Consider the following 19,955-nt stretch of genomic DNA (forward strand, 5'->3'; position numbering starts at 1 on the left):
ACACACAAACACACACACATTAGCGTGAGCACATACGCTAAGCATGCAGGAGCACAGACCTGAGATACAAGGACAGAGTGGACCAGGACCGGCCACAGAGGAGGTGTGAGTGAAGATGAAGGTGAATACTGATCACTTACCTCTCTGTATTATTCCATCACTAAGGAACTACCCACTTCCTATTCTTTAATACTAATGATGGGTTTGTAAAAAAGAACATTTTTTTCATATTGACCGCATGTTCTGTATTCTATCAGTCAGCTTCACACATTTAACAGTTCTGTTAGTCAGGTAAACAAGCATTCCCTGAGCATTAATGCTGTTATCTGTGCGGCTTGGGTTAAAAAGCTCATTTTCAAAGCACAGTACATGTCCACTTTCAGATAAAGCGGCCACTTACTGAGGCAAACGAGCTGTGAGTCGCAGCGGCATCATTTAGGTCATTGGACTCAATAAACAGCTATTTCGTCCGTTTGTGGAAGTGTCCTGGCATCCTGAACTGGCATCTTTATTTAAGCATTTACTGTATTTACTATGCTAGTTCTTGAGTGGCTCTGAGTGGCCCCCCAATCTAATCCCATTTCCTTTAAAATCCAAGGTAATTAGACAAAATGTAAGTAAGTGTGCACCCATGTGCCCCTCTTCTCCATATTTTCAGTTGCTATCTGTTCCTGTCTCTAACTCACATGCTGTTGAAGAGCTCCCTGTACGTCTCATCTCCTTTGCCCTCAGACATCAGGCTGTCCAGCTTGTCGATCAGCTTGGCCTCCACCTGCGAGGACAAAAAAAATATATAAACGTTTCACTCTCAAAGGGGGCGGCAGTTCAAATTGCTAAAATGGCCGAGGAGGAGGAGAACACGAGAACAGTTTCCAGCTTGAAACTGAACAGCGTGGTCGATTCAAATCACTTCACGTCACGTCAAAGTCAGTCACGTGTCAAAGTAACAGCCTCTGCAAGATTTCACCATAAAAGCGATAACATGTCAATCATGAAAACCATCACCAGGGTGCAAGATGGCGGGGGAAAGAAATACCTTATCCTCCCTGTTAGCTACTCTTGTCAGGTAACATACTGGATCTATTGTGGACCAAATCTCCACTGTGATTGGCATCACCACTCACCTATCAGTGTACACAGCAATATCATTTTACATTTGATACATTTATGTGTTATCAAGAGGTTTTTTCACCCTGTGAAAAATCAAAATAGTGTCTTCTATTATCAACAAATGACCTAAAGGCTTGGCAGCTCGCATTACTATAGATACATTGTTACCTTTACAAAGTAGCTTGGTAAATAAGCTACACCGTAGCACACAATAACTTAAAAAGATGTTCATATTTGCAGCTCTGATCATTTGATCATGAGGATGTTAAATAAACATTACAAGTTCAAATTTAACACGCTATTAACAAAAACATTGTGAGATGACCATTGACCCACTTGTGAAAGAGCGCATGCATGCAAGGGTTAAACTGGCAATTAAATATAAGTTTCAGGAAAGTTCGCGTCTTTTTAAGAACAGTTATACCTGTTTGAAATTGCCACTGCGTCTCTGCTCCCAGTCCATCATGTCGTGGAAGATGGGGATCATGACATTCCTCAGATCGGGCTGAGGCACCAGTGTCACCTCCAGGAACGGACCGATCATCGCCGGGATGAAGTTCAGCTTGTGCTCCCCTGGAGGAGAGACAGAAGTCAACAGAGTGTAGGCTCTCACTTTGTCCCCGATGACAGCGTATTGTTTATTTCGGAGGCAATTTGGCCGACTCGACTCTAATTTCAAGCACTGCACTGCACTCTCACCAAATTGATGCAGTATTTTAATAATCACAGCGTCTGTGTTACTTTAAAATGCATTAGTGTTGGTGGGAACACTTCAATTCCTGTTGACATCAAATACAACAAAAGATAAAGTGACTTGAAAAATGTATTTCAAATTGGGCAAAAACACACTTTAATGCATATAAACAACACTAGAAATTATAATAAAAAACACAACATTTGCACAGATCCATCACAAACTCGGAGCAGAACAAAAGGTTGAGAGCCCCCCGTTTGGTTGCCATGGTTACACATAGTTGTTGGCATAAAGAAAAAAGGGCCGAGAGTGTTTTCGGTTTGTTTTTTTTAAAGTACCGATCAGCTCAGGAACACTACTTTTGCTTCTGTATTAGAATAATTATGGAGAGATTTTACAGACCTACTGCTGGACTGGAAGACAGACAGCTGCCTTTACAATAATAGTTAATGTCACCGAGTCTCTTCTGAACAATATCTCACGGGGTTTAGGAGTCAATTTAAGAATAAAACAGTCCGTGTGAACCACGTGCATTGCAAAGTTTTATCACCTTACCTAAATTCTGCCACATGCTGAAGATCTCACAGCCCATCATCACCCTCATGTCTCCATACCTGCATGATAGCATGTCATCGTTAGAAATATGTGCTTGCTGCAGGCAAATACCAAGAGAAGCAGTGAGAACAGCATGTTAACTAGTCATTATACTGTATGTGGCCTGCAGTATCCTTTGTGTGTGTGTGTGTGTGTGTGTGTGTGTGACTGTTTTGAAATTTGACAGAGAACGGGAGCAGGATAGGATGGCTTGTAGAAAGCACATGGGTCGTTACAGCCAGGCCATCCTAACACGTGCAGCAGAAAGAGCGCAGGGTGCGTGCACACGCCGCATTGTGCAAAAACAACCAGAACTCACTTTTCCAGAATCCTCTTCCTCTTGGAGGGAGAGAAGGACTCCAGCTGAAGACAGGGCTGGTTGATAAATATTACAGACAGATAGAAGTACGAGTCCCACACCTGAAAATGACAGCAAACAAATTGCATCATGGCAACGCTGTGCAAAAAAACGTCCTTCTCCAACTTGAGGAATATAAGGCAAAAAAAACAACATAAGATCTGTAGTACTCTAGCACTGTTCAGATCTACCCACACACACACACACACACACACACACACACACACACACACACACACAGAGCCCCTTACCTTGTAGTCAAACTTGTCATTGAGGAAGTTCTTCCTCAGAGCCTCAGAAAGGTAGAGGACAGTTGTGATGATGACACTAAAAGAACAAGAGAAAGAGACGAGGAGGTCGAGAGGGCTGTTGTGTTAAGTCGGGGGGGAAATGCATCACCTTGAACAATTTACAAGCTATTCGAACGGCCCATTTGTAGAGTGATGAAGTAAAGAAACATTTGCAGTTACGTCCCATAATAATGAGGTTCAAATATATATTTTTAAAAAAAAAGGGAAAAACAACTAGAAACACATAGGCCTTCATGGTTAGGTAGATACAAGCATGTCATTAAACTTGATGTGTTCAGATCACCTATGCACTACAATTGATAATGTCTTTCAACGATTTTAAGATGCATCAAGGTTCCACTACTTTCTGGTTTAATATTATACTTTTCTCTAAACCTCCACCTTGCTGCTGATATGTAGGACCACGTAATAAAGACACATCGCATTGACCTTTGAAAGGAAACCGTCGAGAGGCGGAACACGCCGTCAGTGGAGGGAGACAAGGCTCTACATGCACTGTTAGGCGGATGGAAGCCGTGTCTATGTGTGCACATTCGCGTGTGCGGCCTTACTTGTTGGTCACCAACCGCATGACGGTCCAGTCCTTCGAAAACATTTCTGGTCGGATTAGGATCCTGAAGACCGTGAAGATCTGAAGAAGAAAGTCCTGGCACACACAAACACACAGAGAGCATGTTGTCATTGGACACTCAAATCCATGGGGTCAGGTGCTGCATCTCTGAATGCTGCTGAAACATTTACAATCAAGCTCTGTGAATTTATCGCTATATTGTTCACTCAATTAGTGTTTAAGACATTTATTGATCATTGTCAGGTGTTTTGGTTTAAGGAGAAACAGAGATGTTTCACACAAATGTGCCACTGTTAACATGCCACATACTTAAATCTAAGGATTGGTGTGGAATCAAATGCAGTGGATGTACGTCTCTGTCCATGGTGCTGAAACTATCAAATCCAGCGTCTCTCAGTTTGAATCCATTTTAGTTTATCGTCACATCTCAATTTGCCGTTTTTCCAGTGATTGCTCGATATCTTCCGGCCACTTACTTTGGATACTTGTGATGTAAGTACCGGAAATAAAGCATGGAAATCGTGCTCTCAAGCCAACAGGATCATATTACCTCTCTGCCTTTTCTCATTGGGATGAACTTGTGACCCCGTTAACTTTTAGTCCCGTGTTCCCGGCTCTCTGCTCCTTTTTCATTTTGGAACTTGCCCCGGCTGACCTTGCAGTCGAGCTCCCTTACATGCACACATTTGCAAATGTGCACATGTAAGCACACAGAGACACAAATACGTATATGTACAGCACATAAACATATATATTTATGTGCATACATTTCAGTCTGCAAGTGCAGGGAATGAGTGAGTCACTTGTTGGAAAGTTTGTGAAAGAGAGGCGGAGAGCTAGAGCGATGACTCAAAGAGGGCAGGAAGACAGATTAGAATGTCAAATCCAAAAAAAACAACTGGAATAAGGTAAATCTTCTCTCCCTCTCTGCCCAATATTCCCATGCCAATACACACATAGGTCAAGTATCGACAGAATATGAAGCAATGCGGATAGAAAGCGATAAATATAGAAATAGGGATTTGGTGTGTTCTCAGTGAGGGTTGGGAGAGGGAAGGAACCCACTGCCACAAACAGATGGGGAGAGAGAGATTGATGTGGTGGTCTTACCCTCAGGTTGTCTTTGCTGCTGAACGCCTGCAGCAGCTGCTGGTAGTGTCTGTCACTCATCTGTCGCAGAAGGGCCAACAAACATGCCACGAACTCCCCCTGAGACAGGACGGAACACACCGAGATAAATAAAAAGAGAGAAAACATCGTGCCGTCTTCAGTTTTAATGGTGTGATGTAACCAGGATTATCTTCAAGGTTGCTCTAAATTGCTAAATAAATGAGCTATTGCGGTTCTAAAACATTCATGTAGAAAGTAGTCGTGCAGGACGCATTGCAACATCAACACTGAACTATGGCGCTTTTGCAAAGGCTGGTCCTTTTATATCTTTATATCAGGAGAGAGGAAAGGAAGCACTTTGTAATATTGCATTTGCAGAACATCCTTTATTAACCTCTATTGGCAACCGGTGAGAATTGCAGCAACATTAGTGGAGCTCTTATTACAAGTGGAACAAGCCCTCCTTGAGTCTCCATCATCACACGATGATGATGATGGGGATGTCATTATTATTCCCCTTTCGCGCTGTGTTGTATTATAAATCTTAATTATTGTTCAACATTAATGTTAATCGTGTTGGCGGAATTATAGTCGCCACAGCAGCAACTCAATTATAAATCTGTAAGTACTCCTGCACATTTTGTGAAGTCCCAAAACTATTCATAGTAGTAAACACACACACACACACACACACACACACACACTGTACTGGTAAAACAAACATACAGTGACATCCTGGAACTGTAGTCTCATGGTAGGTCCAGCAGGCTGGGGCCGGTTGCTAATTTCCAGGATGGTTCTCAGTAAAACTCCCAGCAGGCTCTCGACAATTAGCTCCACCTCCTCTGAGACCACCGGCTCCTGCACAAAGGACGAAACACTTGCACGTGAATTACAGGCTAACAGGATAACTCTACTTTCACTTAATTAGCACACACAAGAAAAGAAAGAGCACTCTTAAAGTGAATCTGAAATGTCAGGGTTATCTTTAAATTCAAAGACATCGCTCTCTCAAAGTTAACAGGATGTTGGTTTTCCTGACTAATTTGCATTCCACTTCTGTTGGCACAACATTGAACCATGATGGGCAACTGATGTCACTCCTCGCCCTATGATCTTACTTTCACCGCAGTTTTTAATGAGTCTCGAACAAGTATGTTTGGGGACTAATGAGAAGTTTCAAGGCTAAGAGCGACATTTTGAAACTCTTAAATTCGCAGAGAAAGAGGAGAATGGAAAAATAATAAAAGAAGATGGAATACAAAGGAGAGAGAGAGAGAGACAGTGAAAGATGAAAAGCAACTACAAGAGAGTGGAGGATAAACTGGTGTGTGTGTTTGTGTGAGTGTGTGCTTGTTTGTTTGTGTGTGTCCACCTCCCTCTAGTCTCCCCTGACAAGACAGACAGGTCTTGGACGGAGCGATAATGAGAAGGCGCTTCAGACTGGCACATTGGCTGCCACTGCTGTCACTTCCCTTTAGATGTGCCACCAGTCTCTGTGTGTGTGCGCCCTACTGGGCTCCTTTAACACTAGCTGCCCCTCTGGCAGCAAACAGTCCAAATCAGGCAACCCGAGGTGCTACACACACTCTCACTCTCACACACACACACACACACACACACACACACACACACACACACACACCTCGAAGTGACTGCCATTGCGACAATGCCCATTGCTAAATTGATGGGGCTCATTACTGAACCGCACGGCTGCCAATGTCCTTGTTACAAAGACTAATTGACCATATACACAACAAAGCAATCTGCCATTGCAATGTATTGGCGAGGAAATTGCCTTAAGACTAATTCTCAAGCTTCGACTTCCTTTAAAGTTATTTCCAGTTATTACGGTGCTAAGTCCCTTGTTGCTGATTCTCTTGTACAGTCTTGTAGAACAGCAAGGGGAATTCATTTTAACAATGCTGGATAATGTCTAGGAATAAAGTCACTTCATCCACAATAACAAATAAGTCTTAGTCAAATTACTCTTTTTTTTTTATGTTGAAAAGTAGTTTTATTCGACAATATGCTGATTTGTTGAAGTTGAATTTCTACAGCTGCCACTGCGGTGAACACGCAGGACAAACATGATGTCAGCAAGATGTCAAACTTGTCATTTAAGGATGAGGTGGGCTTGTACAGTTTAACGGTCACCAGTTACCTCACTAATACTCACCGCAGTGCCGTTCTCCTCCTCCTTCTTGATGAGTGACAGCATGCTGGTGAGGATGCGAGCGCACATGACCAGGTCTCTCTGCTCCTGCATGTGTGCCTGAAGGACGCGGAGCACCACCGGCAACAGGATGCACCGCGACTCTGCAACACACACACACACACACACACACACACACACACACACACACACCGTTGTCATACATCAAAGACATGATATACAGTATAAGGGGAGAACGCAACAGAGACCAAAAAGGGAAAACAATGTTTCTTACATTTAAATAAATGCATCTGTATGCAAGTCTTTGTGTAGCCTTAATAGGAGGTTTTCTTGCTACGTGTAGCCTTTTTGGAGCATGCTGAGAGTAACACATTGACTGTAATTTGCTTCAGTGTAAAGCCTTCATTAAGAACACTTTAATGGCCTGGAGTAAAGTGCACTGTGGGTTACATTAGCCAAGGTGTGTTGTCAAATGAATGCACTGCAGGAGGGCACAACCAATCAGTATAATACGGACTAATATAGCCTGTTTGTACATGATGCAGCTTGCCCAAATCTGTGCTGTGTGCTTTCCTGCGTTCCTAATCTGTATTTGTGCTATTTGCTCACAAATGTTGTTGTGCTGGGGTTTCAGTGCGTCTACAAGCTTTAGTTATGTCTGCTTCCTGAACTGTGCATCCGTTTGTGTGAACAGATCTTTACCCGGGTTAGTGTAAAGCTGGCTTTCCACCGTCTTGGCAATGCACTGCAACTTGACAGCCTCCAGGCAGTCGGCGTGGACAGCTGTGGGCAGGCTGCCCAGCGTCTCCCTGACGAAGCCGGCCACCTCCCGCACTGTGAAGATCTTCAACAGCTCGCCATATACTGCCGGGAACGTCCGCAGGAACACCGCCTGGAGAGAACAGGTTTAATCATTAGGAGGCACTATGAATCCATCGTCAAAAAAGGCTGGAATCACTTTGTCGAAATGCATTCAAACTGCAAATTGTACCAAAGAGAGCATTTCAAGATAGGAACATGCATGTTGTATATGTAATGTCAATACATTCTCCACTAAATCAGCATTACAAAATGTATATGTAATCTCATAAAGGGGCCTCTATGCTCAAGGTGATGGGGAAATTACACATTTTCAGTACCTCGGGGCTTTGGATAAAAGAGTTCAACACACAAGATTCTGTTAAGTTGTCTGAGAAAATGCAACCATAAGACAATACTCTTTGCAGTTATGCTGGTCTGTTGGAAAAGGTAAATATCGGCTATAGTGCAATGAATCACTGGCTTAGACTGGATTTGTCGTCAGGCCGTCAGGGATTACGTGGATTCAACTTGAGGGCCACTCCGGGGGGATTGATGTAAGCCTGTTGCTTGTTTGCAGCTCTCAGTCTGATGCTCTGTCTTCCTGTCAAGTTCTGTCAGATTCTCGCCGCACAATTGAAAAATGAAGATTGCTAAAAATCCAGAAGGGTGAGTCACCGTGTCCCTTTGTTTCTTTTTACGTGCATTTTTGGCAGAAGATAGAAGTCATTTTTCAGCAACACCTTGTTTCAATGTCACGGGTGTTTTACCTTTTGACAAAAGAGCAGTTCAGCTGGAGCAAAAAGAAGTTCCATAGTATTGCTACTTATTGACGACTCCTTGGTGGCGGCAGCTAATTCAGAAGGTTTCTCTGCTGTCACGGGGTCTCGACTCAGACAGGAGTCACAGAAGATCGATATACTGCACACCAGTCATAACTCAACTATGTTCTGATTACATCATGTGTTTAATTGCTCTGTACGTAATAACTGGGTCCTATATTAATTGTTTAGAGGAACCACTTGTCCCGTAACGCAGTTGTTCCCCAAGGCAAATTCCATCTGTGCCAAAACATCGCTTGACAATTACTTAATAAATTACACAATACTCAGACATGGTCTCTAGTATTGATGGAACAGCATCCCTTTGAGTGTTCGTTGCTCTAAACATCACATGCCGAGTCATCCTGTGATGAAAACGATAACGCATATCCGTTTACAGGTGCTGAAATATGTGTGAATGGATTTGCTTGTTTGTGTGCCAGGATGTCAACTTGGATTAGCATTAGCCCGGCCTGCATCTTCCCACAGCCGCTGTTGTGTTGAGAATACCGATTAGCCCGAGATCAGGAGTCAGTGGAGGGCTGGAGTGGAGCTTTTCAGACGGCATGAAGAGGGCATAACTGGGATAGCTAATGTTACACTTATTCCCGTGGCCTCGGAGTGAGGTGGAATAATTACAAAGTGACTGGAGGGTTTAAAACAAGATCGGCGGTTTCTTGAGCAGATTGTTATAATTGATCAAATGAGCTGTGAAAAGAAAACCTAATGGAAAAGATTTCTCCCAAATGCTAGAACAGAACGTATGTTGAGGTGAGGGCGCACGGGTGAGGCAAACAAGGCGATAAAGGAAACTAATTATGAGCATACTTAGGGGAATTAATACACATTTAGATGCTTGTCCGACTTGAGTGCTGAGAGCACCCTGGTTGATTAAAAGAGTACATGACTCGAATGGACTAAAGAGAAATTATTGAAGAAAAAAAAAAAAAAGAGGCAAATGAGAATACAAAACAGCAAAACTAAAGACGATAGGGAATAAGGGGAGACGGCAGAGGAATAGGAAACAGATCACAGATCCCCACACGGGTTCTGCAGTGGAAAAAAAATGCAGGTATATCCCTCGTTCCAAGTGTGAAGAAATATACACAAAAGCACACAATCAGCTGTTTCTGGTGTGTAATTAGGATTATCTTTGGCATCTTTAGTTTGTTTGTTTGGGTTTGCTTGTTGGAAATCAGCGAAGGCGGCTGCCCTGCTGTGCAGACCTCCCAGCGGAAATGGAAAAGTTGCAACAGAAATTTCTATTCCGACTCCACAGCCCTCTGGCGGCATGAAATTCAATTACAGACAATTTCTCAGCTATCACAACTGCATTAACAGCAGCCCCCCCCCCCCCCCCCCAAGACAGAAAAACAAAGTAACAGGCACAGAGTTACACATTCACATATGTGCACACAATAATGCTCATGATTTCAGATGCACAACACACACACACCTGTGTTTGTGCAACCGGACTGGTGCTTTTGTTTTCCTGCGAGAGGAAGAAGCGGATGGACATGAAGAGCTCGTGGATGCAGACTCGGAACTCCTCCTCATTCTGGCCTCCTGTGGCCAATGAGAAGAGCCGGCGAGACTGGATAATGTACTTGAAGATGTACTCGCTGGCCTGGAGGATAGAAAGAAAAACAGTCGTTTATCATCTGTTCTGTGATGAATAAGCCAAGAAAGTCAAGACTTCCCCTCCAGCGGAAATGAGTAAAGAATGATGCGACATTTAATTTTGTCCCTGATGTATATCATCCATTTATCTGAAAGCCAATAGTGTTCACTTTTGTTTAAATGACAGAAAACTTTACCGACAACTTTGATAATGGATTTTTTAAGTCATTTATGAAGCAAAAATGCCTGAAAGATGTGCTTTGCTTTAGCTCTTCTCTGTTTTATATCTTCTCAGTGGACATAAGCAGTCTGAACACCTTATATTGGGCTCTCGGATCTCGTGGTCGGCATTTATTATAATTTTATTTCTTGAAAAAATAATTGTCAGATTGACTAATAACGAAAGACATAATTAGTTGTGGCCCTCTGCTCCAAAATAAAACCTGTCCAAAAAGATTTGCTCTCAAAAAGAAACCTAATAAAAGACATCCTGTGGATCACTCAGACAGACAACCCTTGCAAACACATCTGCGGTGCATCGCTCATTTATAATTGACTGCATGACAGAGTAACAATTTACGTCTGTTGAAGAATGTCCTGCGTGAATCACAAATGGGGAAACCACAGCACAGAAGCCGCAACGTGCTCCTCCGATGGCACATCTGCACGAGACATTAGAATATTGTGATGTCGATTCCCAACACCAGAGGCACTGCACTTTCAGCTGATTAAAATTGCATGTGGCATAATAGAGTGAGGAGGGAAATAACAAATGGCGGCGCGTTGTGTTCTCTGCTAATGGCGGGGGGGTAATTAGGAGGAGTGGCAGCAAGAGGGAGCAAGTTTATTCATGTTGTTGTATAAATGTTTGTGACCATGTGTCTTCTGAAAACATCACTCCGGCTGCCTTTCGCGCGTGTCCTGCGTGTGCACGTGTGCGTCCTCGAAGCAGATGCCTCACCTTGAGCACCTGCTGTATGTGATCCTGGTGCTCGGCGTCAACGATGCGGTCCACGTACCACTTCAGCACTTTGATCAGGTCCCTGGAGAAAACAGAGGCACGCACAGTATCACCACTCACCCCCCAGCTACATCGCACGTTGCTTCCCTCACTGGATTTAGCAAACAAAGATGAGGCAATGCAGTCTTTTGCAATGAAACAATGATTTCAATCAATTTCAGAGAAAATGACTGGCTCTTCATAAATACTGCCTCTTCAAATGTTCCACTCCACTTTTGAAATCGGTGGAGTTTAGAATAAAATAAAATAAAAAATGGAGGCATCATCTTCATGAAACAATAAGCTGGTGACAAAGAAGTTTGGATTACTGAATGAGAAAAGTTTTCTCATTCTAATCATGACTGGACGACATCTTGGTTCTCTGTTAATAACTTCAGATAGTGACAATAATGTCTGTGTAAACTAATTAAGGTGCGACACGTGGAATGAAACAGTATCGGAGGTAAACGAGTTTAAAGCAGATGGATGCGGCAGCAGGATTCCGTGTGGGTGCGTTGCAAAGATTGAAAAAAAAGAAAAAGAAAAATAAAAAAAGAAAAAAAATAAAGAAAAAAAAAAGAGAGAGAAGAAGAAGACACACCAACACGTTATCTTAGCAGGTACAGAGTGTGTGAAGAAGACAGCCGGTGAGAACAGCAGGTTGTGAATATGTGTGTCTTGAGTGTGTGTACGCATGTGACAGACATAGGAGGGGAAAGGAGGTAGGAAGCAAAAGTGAGCCCATTTTCACATTTCACAGCCAGGGGGCACCATCAGCATTTCATTCACACTCCTGTTGAATCTATCGCAGCACAGAGCCGAGCAGAGCTGCCGCTCAGCGCTGACGCACGTCGGCCTCTCTGATCGCCTGCGATGCATTATGTCATTAGAACACAATACGTGGGTAAGGCTGCATTGTGGCCTCGAACAGCAACAGCTCGAGAAGCGGAGGCTGAAACGTCGTGTACCTGTAGGACAAAGCTCCGGCAAAGTGGCTCTCGATGTAGGTGTCCATGACTGGTTTGAAGTGCTGGAATTTGCTGTCCTGGAGCAAGTTGATGATATGGACCTGGAAATAAACACAGAAGACGTATTGCAAAAATCATATAAATCATAGTATCATGTAAAAATGATGACATACACACATATCTAAAAATAAAACAAAACAACCAAACTAAAAACCATTTCGACAGTGGCTGCAGCTTTTATTCCATGCTTCCCTTTGTGTGCAGAGGAGAAAGCGCGCGCATGTGTCAGTGTGACACTGATGTCGAGAGAGGGACACGCAAACAAAGACAGTCGGAGAGAGAGAGCGAGATCGATCGGGGGGGCGGGGGGGCCTTGCTCTATCAGCACAGTGCAGCGTAACCGGGGTAAGATTGGTTCGGCGAGCTCTGTGGCGTCGCATCACTCCATCTTTCTCCGCCAGAAAGTTTGTGTTTTTTTTGTGATTGACTCAAACACTATGACTTTGTGCTTGACACATGAAGGAGGAAAGGAGAATGAGATCTTGCTTACCAGAGAATCGAACACCTTGAGCCCGTATCTCTGGGAGCTTTCGTCCAGAATACCAAAGAGAGTGTCCAGGGTGTCCTGTAGAAACTGTACAAAAGGGAGTTTGTATGTGTGAGCGGCAGCTTTAAATTGACTTTAACATCCTCATCCTCTCAGCTTGAACTTAAAATAAAAACATGTGGATTGAAATCAAATCCGAAACAATCGACACTACAAATGCCAAGTAGGGCCTACTTTGACAATCTCCGAGCCGTCGATCTCCTTCAGCTTAGAGAGGCTGTCGTTGATTCTTTCGGGGTGGGCTCGCCACTTCAACAGGTCCAGCATGTCTCCTGAGAAAGACAAAAAGAGGGGGAATCAAAAGATAGAACAGTAAGTGAAGGAGATACAGGAACACAGTGAAAAGCACAAGAGATCAAGACACACATCTTATGTTTGTCTGTGAAGAAACGCAGGATTATGAGAGCGACTCGCACCTCAGATCACAAAGCATCACCACACCCTTCAATTATAGCCCAAAACCTCCACAGAATCCAAACAAATGATGACATTTTCAAGTGCGGCAGGATAAAGGAGATAAAAAGTCATTTTCCCTGAGCCAGGGTCCCCAGACATACGCATGAATAAAACATAAGCCGCAGGAAGAAAGTCTTTCAGCTGTCTCTTCGGATCCCGTTCAACCTGAAGTGGGTCTTTTCAAAAACTTTACATGTAAACCTGCATCTGTGTGCGCGCACGTGCATGTGTGCGCGCATGACTGCATTAACCAATCTGTCAAGTGTATTTTGGCATCAAAAACTCTGCTGCAATACTTCTGTAATCAATTCACAAACAAAATCAAATGCATTCAGGAAATAAACAGTAAACTGTGCCTGAAGCTTTTCTGTTTCTATATTCTACTTAATGAGGTAAAAGATGATTTGTCGTTTACTGTTAATACTGTTCTCTGGTACAACAGCGACAGTTTCTAGTGAGTCTCAGTGGGGATAAAACAAGCGTCTCCTTTGCTGCACACCTTATACAGTATATTTAATGAGTATTGTTGGCTATTGTTTACTGCAGTATAAATGAGGGCAACCATTATCAGCAAGCTAGTCCTACTGAAATAAGACAATGCCCGCTCTGCAACCAGTTTACGAAAGCAAGGATTTATTGGTTCATTAGTGAGCAGTGCGAACTGGAGGCTGTTCCCACCACCCTGCATATTCACATGTTGTTTTTTCACACAATCGCACAGTTTGGATGGAAATATCACTTCCTCACCTGCACAAAACTTGCCACTTGCCTCCTTTCTGTTAGTAAAACATATGGCATCTCACCATTTTGTCAGTCTTTTTTGAGAAGTGTTGATCCCTATCTTTGGCAGTAGCTCTATACCCTACACACACAGAGCTGCTCAGAAGCACGGGACCAGCTCGTGTACAAGCTAACTCCAGTTAAAAAAATAATAATGTGACGAGGGTAGGAGCGTAGCAGCCAAAACACCTCACCAGGCAAGTGACCAAAGAAAAAAAAAAAAAAACAGTCTTGTTTACCGTTCTGTGTGAGCTTGGTGGAGCAGAGAAAGCTGGTGATCCAGAAAGACTCCTTGGTGCCTTTCAGAGTCTGGTTGTTGGACGGGAGGTTGACCTTGGAGAACGGCAGCTTCAGGTAGCGCGGACAGTCTGCCAAGTTGGTATTCTCCTCGCACTGGGAACAAGGACAGAAAGCAAGAAAAGCACACATTTGGTAAACTGGCACAGACGATGTAGAGGAATAATGTTATACTGTCAAAACACTCAGGTAATGCGTTCACTCTTTTATTACCAATATGTCAAAACGTAATTTTTATGAGTGTACTATATGTCGTAGCGTTGTAGGCCGTATATCAATCGCGATTGAGACATCCAAGCTGTTGCACACAATCAATCACAGACCACGACTGTTATTTTGGGGGATTTAATGTGCTGCTTTAATGCCTACAGCTGAGGCCGTTTGAGCTCCAAAAGCTACCACACAGTTTGGAGTGATTCTTCGGTGTCTATTTTGGGTCTGGGGTGAAACTAGGCCATGCCAGCTTCATTGAGCTTTTCAGCAACTTCTATCTGGCATTGGAACGGCCTTCCCCCCCCCCCCGCTCTGAACGATGGGAACACACAGGGCTACCAGAGTTGTCCTCTAAAACTGGCAGGCTCAGGTTAGAGGGTTTGGTAGGACTGAATCTGGCCGCCTGACAGGAAAAGCAGACAATAAAAAGGAGGAGTTTTTGTTTTTAAAGACTGTTGAAGATAATTAAGCGAACAGCAATATAAATAATCAGACTTTCTGGTCACTGTTCTGCCTCACTGCCAATAAAAATGTATGAATGCGCTCAATGCGTTTCTGTCCTCCGTAAAGCCTGAGGTTTGTGCACACACCCTTCGCCCGCAGCTGAGGGAAATCGTGCAGTCTGCAATTATTCTGAATTACACCCGAGACGGTCCTGCAGCAGCGTTTAACTGGGGATGCAGGCCATTTTATTTGCTTTAGTCTCTTGATGTTTTCAAAACCAAAAATGTGTGAAAAGATGAGTGAGGTCTATAAAATGCCGAAAAAGGACGTAAAGGTCGTGCTAAATACAGAGATAGACTTCCTCGAATGAAATGTGTACGCGTTGAACTGTCTCTTACACATGTCGAGGCAAAAGACACATACAATACATACTCGCTCAAGGTTCGGTTCAACCCCACAGCTTAAGAAATGTTACGTAAGTGGACATGACTCACGGGCCAGTCGGGCTGTGATGGAGTGATGTGAGCCGGTTTTCAACCCACGGCACCAAACGGTGCGATAACAGAACCCAGGATTCACATAATCATATACAGCATGTAATCCCATTCTAAATAGCCTTGGTGTCACCCGTGTGGTGCAAAACAGCTGAGGTTTCACTTAAGAGAATCTTTCAGCTGCAAATTTACCAACAGAATGACCACGGGACTTTCTTTTCTTTCTGTCTTTTCCTGTTGAATACCATGTCATGCATTGAAAACAGTGGAATTATCCTTTTATATTGCTTTAGAATGAGACATTTTGGATGGAATTACACATCAAGATGAATACTTAGGACAATATGTGTGCCAAAGACACATCCTGGAAAGCACACAGTCCGATCTATTCCATGTTGTTCAGTCAAAACCTTTGTGTTGTTTTGGTTTTACCTTATGGATAATGAGCTCATGGGTGCCATCTGGCAGAGTCCTGCCATCCTCCTGCATCAGAGGAACAAAGGAGTAGCCAAACAGTTTCTTCTCTCCCTTGTCTTTAGCTGTCAAACAACAACACATGGACACGGCATTGAGTCCAAAATACACAAGCACAGACTGCCTGAAAGCACATGAAACAGAGAGCAACGTTATGAAACCAGTTCTTTTCAGATTATGCAATAGAGATCAACACGTTGAAAAAGTGAATCTGATGCTCAGCCTTCAGTGCACGTATTCTACTCGATGCAAACCCAGCACCAAGCTGAATAAGCACTGTTGCACACACACACACACACACACACACAAGCATGCAGGTGATGCACACTCCTGTCGACAATAGAAGAGCGCCCAAAAGATGCAGCAATGCATCAGCAAAAGGCAAATGAAGACAACTAGCTAGCGAACGTAATGCCAACAACTCAGGTTTGTTTTAAAGTTAACTCTGCGAATGTTTTATAAGGAAGGAAATGCTGTCAACACATTTGTAACTGAACACACTGTCGGTACACAACGTCTACCATCGGCAAAAAGCAAAAAAACAAGATTTTTAGCTATTAAGTTACTCTTCGAGGGCCTGATTGACTGATTGACGTGGGCGCTGAGTTTTTAAGAGGCTTTCTGAAAGCTCTGGGCATAATTTGCATTGCATTATGAACACCTGTAATCTGATTTATCTGCTGCTTCAGCAATAAAGTGCTAATTTGTGCACAGCGAAAGTGAGAAGTGTAGCGTTAGCAAGGTTTCTACTTCCTTTCATTGCAACACACCACTTAAGCGCCGTCTACGTGGTAGACGCATCTGTGTGTGTGTGTGTGTGTGCGTGTGCACCCTCCCAGGAGCAGCACAAGTTGTATTAAACTTAGAAAATGGTATTGCACCGTGGCCATTTTTTTTTTTTGTCCTGCTCTGCTGTGATTAAGTTTTTACACCAGGAAAGATATTGCTTACAAGAATCAAGACTGCAAACTTTTTCATTTTTGTTTGCCTTGGGCGCCGGGAGATTAGGAAAGATTAAGGTGTACTGTGTGAAACTTGCTGAGCTCGGCAGAGCAGGTGGAGATTGATGTGTGTTATATCTTGAAACCACTCAACCGAATACACTAAGTAAATACTTATCATCACTTATCATATCTTTGAACTGTCCAGTGAGAGAGAGAAAACAGCTGCTCTTACAGCAGCAATAGCATTCCTAACAATAACATATTTGCAAATTGTTTCAGTTGTTTGAAATATCACAGAACCAATCAACAAACGATCGGCTATAATGAAGCAAAGTATTGCACTGTTGATGCTGACTGGCCCTTGCAGCCCCCTTTAGTCCCATTTAGGGACAACACTGGGCTCCCCACGAACAAATGAACAATTACAGCTGCTGCATAATGAGTGCAAGTACAAGATGGAATTTTAAAGGATATTCGTAAAAAGAAATTAGCTTCCTGTTTTGCATTTATTGAAAATGAGAGTGTCTGCTAATCCTATTTCTGCAGACAGGTTGTCCCAGAGTTTGGGAGCCCTAATAGTATGTGTAATAAGGTCTCTCCGGTCTGGTGTCACCACAGGCCTTAAATTGGGCTCTTAACGGGCAGCCCTTTGGTAGTAATGCTAGCACTGCGAGCAGTAATAAGGCTGCTATATCTGCTGCACACAGCCACACAGCCTCCCAGCTTGGCTGCAAACCGCATAATAATATCAGCTTGTTATGAGAGAAGAGACTGCCCTCTCTCCCTGCAGCTCAGAGAGAGGGAGAGAGAGAGAGCGAGAGCAATATTTTAGTTATAATTAAAGTTTTGTCTCATTAGGAGGTGAGAAGTTGGACAAACTAGTCTCATTATGAAAACGCTTCAACAAGCGCACACTTATGCACTTTGACGCCGTCTATTTGGGGGTGGCAGCGGCCCCTGGGCTCGAGGCTGGGGTGTTGGCGGATTCAAGCGGGTGGGGTAAGCGTGTGTTTATTGTACTCCAATCTCCCTTCACAACAATGCCTCTCTTTGCCTCCAACTCCCCAGGATAATCAACTGAACAGAGGAGCAGCGCCTCTCGGGCATTCACACCTGAACAGATAATGTCTGAACATGCGTGAAAGCCTGGAAAAAGATAAATTAAAAGGTTAGCCAAATTCCTGTTCCCACTTACTGGAGCAGTGCCGGAACTCAAACCTGACGTGTGACCCGCGAAACATGTCGACCGGGATTGGCAGCTTGATCTGCTCCGCCCAGCGCGGGCTGTTGTTGTGGTACAGCACCAAGGAGTGGTACTCATCCCCACCTGGTTCACCAGAGCCGGCAGCCACGTGAGTCTGAGGGAGACACAAAGAAGAGCGTGAATCAAGACAAAAGGCGGAGGGGAAGAATGAAAAGAAAAAAAACAGGAAGTGAGGAGAGGAAATGAGAGGCCAGGCTCTGGGATGAAGTAAGGGGCAGAAGGACACAATGACTTAATGAGTCAGACATGAAAAGACGGGGGCGCATTGAAAACCGTCCACACAAACTGCGAGTGCCAATAAAGTGAGAACGACGGGGGTTTCATGCGTGTGTTTATGTGTGTCAGAGGGATGCGTGGCAGCAGTTTATGTTTGAGTCTATTTTCTCTTCAAGGCCAAGGCAGCGCAGGAAACCACAGGAGCAGACTATCACAGCGCTGCACCAGAATTGGGCAACACACAAGAGAGACACTTAGCTCTCATCTGGGTCAGCGATAATTAAATGAGGAGTTTTGCTCCAAAATAAGCCACCCGCTATTAAGAGAGGACTTAATAAGGCATTTACTATCCTTAAACAAAGTGGTTAGTCATTTCAAATGATACATTTTCCGCAGAATGTGAACTGCGAAAAAAAATAAATGTGTTTTTACCTTGAGGATCAGCCCATCGATATCCAGCACATAGACAGTGATCTCTACGTTCCTGGCAACGCTTTTCCCGCCCTTCTCAAACTCTCCTCTCTCCAGTGTGATGTAAAGGTCATTCCTCATCTCCCCTGCAGGAACAGGAAGGTAAAAGAGGCAACAAGGCATCGATTATGCATACGAGCATGCATTATTAATGGTCGCTCAGCAGCGTGACCACAATTGTTTTTTGTGTGCAATGCTTCATGACAAGAGTGGACAGCATTTAGGTTAGTGGCATTGAACGACATATTTTCTGCTGACGTGAAATCGAGGCCTGAGCCACGACCTTCCACAACCAGAGAAAACAAGATTTAAAACCCGCAATACGTAGCCTGGGTTGCTGACATCCATATGCTTTGATTACAGCAGACTAACAGGAGGCCATACTCCACACAATTGATGTAGTAGACTTACAGTATATATATATATATATATAATCTTTTTTATTCAATGCATTCTTCTTTCTTTCACAAAAGCTGGAGCCTACATTACCCACAGTGCAACTCAACCACCAACATCAGAGATGTGGGTGCAGTGGCATCACTTAAGGCAACTAATCAGATTACACACATCTCCTTTTGGAGCCATTGACTCCTTTGTTTTTACACACACGGTACTACTCAACTCCTGACGATCTGGAAGCAGACTTAAAAACATTGGAGGATTAAAGTTCCCCTTTCTACACCGCTATTCATTCCTACATGCGGATGTAAGTGCATATCTGGTCAATATACAAGAAGATACAGTCATACAAAATCACCCCAGGAGGTGATATTCTACATCTCTTTGTTAGAACTGCAGCTGTATGCACAATGACGGGCCAGGCACACATTTATTCCCTCCTGTAGGGGAAGTCAAAGTGGTGCAAAGCCCTCTGGGTAAGAAAAAGATTACACCTGTTTCCTCTGCAGCCAATCTGCAGTCAGACAGACAGTGTTAACTTAAATATGTTCCCTGTATAACCTCTATATGTGTGGGTGTGTGTGTGTGTGTGGGTGTGTGCTCATCTTATCTCTATTTCTAGGGTCAACATTGATTTTCTGCTCTTAACAACGGTAACCATGGCAACATGGGGCATTATATACACACCCATACTGTACGCTTGATTCACTCACACACTCACACACACACACACACACACACACACACACACACACACACACACAC

General features: G+C 43.6%; 1 protein-coding gene across 7 annotated transcripts in view; it reads right to left on the reverse strand.

Moving 5' to 3' along the window:
- dock4b (dedicator of cytokinesis 4b) overlaps positions 1 to 19,955 on the reverse strand; it is a 96,601-nt gene that overhangs the window by 28,215 nt on the left and 48,431 nt on the right. For all 7 annotated transcript variants that reach the window (XM_031865719.1, XM_031865718.1, XM_031865717.1 and 4 more), the window contains exons 14-32: positions 18,753 to 18,877; positions 18,036 to 18,198; positions 15,855 to 15,961; positions 14,214 to 14,367; positions 12,913 to 13,010; positions 12,682 to 12,765; positions 12,132 to 12,232; positions 11,125 to 11,206; positions 10,000 to 10,170; positions 7,627 to 7,816; positions 6,928 to 7,067; positions 5,475 to 5,609; positions 4,749 to 4,847; positions 3,619 to 3,713; positions 3,008 to 3,083; positions 2,718 to 2,818; positions 2,360 to 2,418; positions 1,535 to 1,683; positions 687 to 772 (exon numbers count right to left, since the gene is read on the reverse strand). In XM_031865719.1, coding sequence (XP_031721579.1) covers positions 687 to 772; positions 1,535 to 1,683; positions 2,360 to 2,418; positions 2,718 to 2,818; positions 3,008 to 3,083; positions 3,619 to 3,713; positions 4,749 to 4,847; positions 5,475 to 5,609; positions 6,928 to 7,067; positions 7,627 to 7,816; positions 10,000 to 10,170; positions 11,125 to 11,206; positions 12,132 to 12,232; positions 12,682 to 12,765; positions 12,913 to 13,010; positions 14,214 to 14,367; positions 15,855 to 15,961; positions 18,036 to 18,198; positions 18,753 to 18,877 — 2,215 coding nt within the window. The remainder of the gene's footprint in view (positions 1 to 686; positions 773 to 1,534; positions 1,684 to 2,359; positions 2,419 to 2,717; positions 2,819 to 3,007; positions 3,084 to 3,618; positions 3,714 to 4,748; positions 4,848 to 5,474; positions 5,610 to 6,927; positions 7,068 to 7,626; positions 7,817 to 9,999; positions 10,171 to 11,124; positions 11,207 to 12,131; positions 12,233 to 12,681; positions 12,766 to 12,912; positions 13,011 to 14,213; positions 14,368 to 15,854; positions 15,962 to 18,035; positions 18,199 to 18,752; positions 18,878 to 19,955) is intronic.

The sequence above is a fragment of the Anarrhichthys ocellatus genome, unplaced genomic scaffold, assembly GCF_004355925.1.
Source record: "Anarrhichthys ocellatus isolate YVR2014 unplaced genomic scaffold, GSC_Weel_1.0 scaffold33, whole genome shotgun sequence".
NCBI lineage: Eukaryota > Metazoa > Chordata > Actinopteri > Perciformes > Anarhichadidae > Anarrhichthys > Anarrhichthys ocellatus.